This window comes from Haliotis cracherodii, unplaced genomic scaffold, assembly GCF_022045235.1.
Source record: "Haliotis cracherodii isolate W230 unplaced genomic scaffold, xgHalCrac1.p SCAF_1, whole genome shotgun sequence".
Classification (NCBI taxonomy): Eukaryota; Metazoa; Mollusca; class Gastropoda; order Lepetellida; family Haliotidae; genus Haliotis; species Haliotis cracherodii.
Genome location: NW_027266264.1, coordinates 88,420,197 through 88,423,067, shown reverse-complemented (window position 1 = coordinate 88,423,067; position 2,871 = coordinate 88,420,197). Strand labels below are relative to the sequence as shown.

The 2,871-nt window shown below is 44.0% G+C and overlaps 1 protein-coding gene across 1 annotated transcript; it reads left to right on the top strand.

Annotated features, from left to right (window-relative positions):
- The first annotated feature begins 1,581 nt into the window (after positions 1–1,581).
- LOC139458344 (uncharacterized) lies at positions 1,582–2,601 on the top strand. The gene has a single exon (XM_071239737.1). The coding sequence runs from the start codon at positions 1,582–1,584 to the stop codon at positions 2,599–2,601; it is 1,020 nt and encodes a 339-aa protein (XP_071095838.1).
- The last annotated feature ends 270 nt before the right edge of the window (positions 2,602–2,871 follow it).

Sequence of the window (2,871 nt, the reverse complement as noted above, 5' to 3'; positions counted from 1 at the left end):
GTACCGTCGGGAACTATGAACAACTCTTCTCGTACAAATGCCCTACCCGGTCCATCTTGAAGATAATAAAGAATAGGCTCTCCTTCTTTCGTAACCAATCGACTAATGTTATACGTCTTAAGGGACCATATGGGATCGGTTGCGCGACGTAGGCCTCCCTCTAGTTCACCGGGCTGGTATAAATATCTTACCCTTACTCTATCCGGAAGTTTTCGTTCTTTGCCTCTCCTCGGTGCTGAAGATTCGGAAGTCACGGATTTCATTTTAATCGCATTGGATGGTTTCTTCCCTATTAATCTCGTTACTTCATTATTCAGCGCTGATACAACGGCTGATAATCGTGTCACCCATTCGGTTGATCTCAATCGCTCGGATTTCATTTCGATCCCATACTGATAGCCAAACAAACATTCCGCTAGTGTCCGGTTAAATCTTTCAACAATGGCTTGACTACGGTGGGCCTCTCTTTCACCACGGACGATTTTGACGTTGTGCTTTGTTAACAATTTAGTTACCGATACCAAAAACTCGCGACCGGGATCTATTTGAAATAGCTTAGGCCATTTTAGTGGTCCGCGTTTATATATGCGGCTCAGTGCATTAGCTACTTTTGTTGAATCTTTCGAGGTTAATGGCTCTGCCTCTTTGTATCGACTAGCCACATCCACTACTGTTAAAGCGTATTTATACGTTTTGCGTTTTACCTTATCGTGGGGAAGAAACAAGAGGTCAGCCTGATGAACTTCATTCGTTGTAAAAATATCAAACTTCTTCCTCGGTATATAACGCGGTGCCGGTAAATATATTTGCCACAACGCTTGTTTCTTTAACCAATCCTTGGCTACATCTTTAGATACCTTAGCCACGGTGGCTAATTTTTTTATTGCTCCTATACCTTTCCAATATCCTCGTGGGCCATAGTAAATTTTATTCATTATTAATTAATATTGATGTTTCGTTTAATACAACTCATGACTATCACTGAATCGCATAGTCATTTACGCATAAAAAATGCCATCTGTAGTAGCAGTATAGGTAATAAATCCGGCTCCAGTGGAAGTGGTCCAGAACCCCCATTACCTATAAAAATTTATATCATTGGCTCCAGGTGGTGGTGAGCTAGAGTCAATGTAGCTGAATCTTATGACTATCGTTGAATCGCATAATCATTTTGGCATAAAAAATTCCCCCTGTAGTGGTGGTATAGGTATATAAATCCGGCTCCAGTGGAAGTGGTCCAGAACCATCATTACCTATACTACTCACAGTAGTTTATAAGTGATGCACATAACCAAAAAAAAAGCACAGTCTTCTTCCTGCTCACACACAAACATCCCTAATGACTGCCTGACCTGTCCTATTATATCATTGTTATTGCAGCTTTTCTTTCCAAATGGCAAATCAAATGTCTCTATGAGTGTGACACTGCCTCTGTTCCATGTCTGAGAAAGTTAATGTTCAGCTACAAGACTGAATAATCAACCACTTCATCTGGCTTGACTTATATTAGTTTCCCAACCCAAGTCACAGACATCTGATAACTGTACAGCCGTCTGTATGGAATACCTAGACTCAAGCCCAATGGCAGTTCAAGTGTTGGGTTTGACGCATCAAGACAAAGACCCAATGGCTGGTCAAGAGTTGGGTCTGAAGCATCCAGACACAGACCCAATGGCTGGTCAAGAGTTGGGTTTGAAGCATCAAGACACAGACCCAATGGCTGGTCAAGAGTTGGGTTTGAAGCATCGAGACACAGACCCAATGGCTGGTCAAGAGTTGGGTTTGAAGCATCAAGACACAGACCCAATGGCTGGTCAAGAGTTGGGTCTGAAGCATCGAGACACAGACCCAATGGCTGGTCAAGAGTTGGGTCTGAAGCATCAAGACACAGACCCAATGGCTGGTCAAGAGTTGGGTCTGAAGCATCAAGACACAGACCCAATGGCTGGTCAAGAGTTGGGTCTGAAGCATCGAGACACAGACCCAATGGCTGGTCAAGAGTTGGGTCTGAAGCATCAAGACACAGACCCAATGGCTGGTCAAGAGTTGGGTCTGAAGCATCGAGACACAGACCCAATGGCTGGTCAAGAGTTGGGTCTGAAGCATCAAGACACAGACCCAATGGCTGGTCAAGAGTTGGGTCTGAAGCATCAAGACACAGACCCAATGGCTGGTCAAGAGTTGGGTCTGAAGCATCAAGACACAGACCCAATGGATGGTCAAGAGTTGGGTCTGAAGCATCAAGACACAGACCCAATGGCTGGTCAAGAGTTGGGTCTGAAGCATCAAGACACAGACCCAATGGCTGGTCAAGAGTTGGGTCTGAAGCATCAAGGCACAGACCCAATGGCTGGTCAAGAGTTGGGTCTGAAGCATCGAGACACAGACCCAATGGCTGGTCAAGAGTTGGGTCTGAAGCATCAAGACACAGACCCAATGGATGGTCAAGAGTTGGGTCTGAAGCATCAAGACACAGACCCAATGGATGGTCAAGAGTTGGGTCTGAAGCATCAAGACACAGACCCAATGGATGGTCAAGAGTTGGGTCTGAAGCAGCGAGACATAGACCCAATGGCTGGTCAAGAGTTGCCTCAAACTTAAAGAGACAAAACCCTTTCAACATTCATAAGATTCAGCAGAGCCGATTGTAAGATTCCAAATACAGCATGTGTTTATGAATCACTATCAAATAGTGATGGTACTTGATGGCTATTCGACAGTAGCATCTAAACCATAGTCCTTCACCATGACTGTCGAATATATTTTTATTTTATGGAAAAAATAATAATCTAGAAACGCAAACAAAAGCAAGTCTAGCCAGCTCTAGCTAGCCCTATTCCACATATGAAGTGATATGAAATCAGCACAGTG

Excerpts from the sequence above, each read along its gene's own strand:
- LOC139458344 (XM_071239737.1), top strand. The coding sequence starts at position 1,582 with ATGGCAGTTCAAGTGTTGGGTTTGACGCATCAAGACAAAGACCCAATG.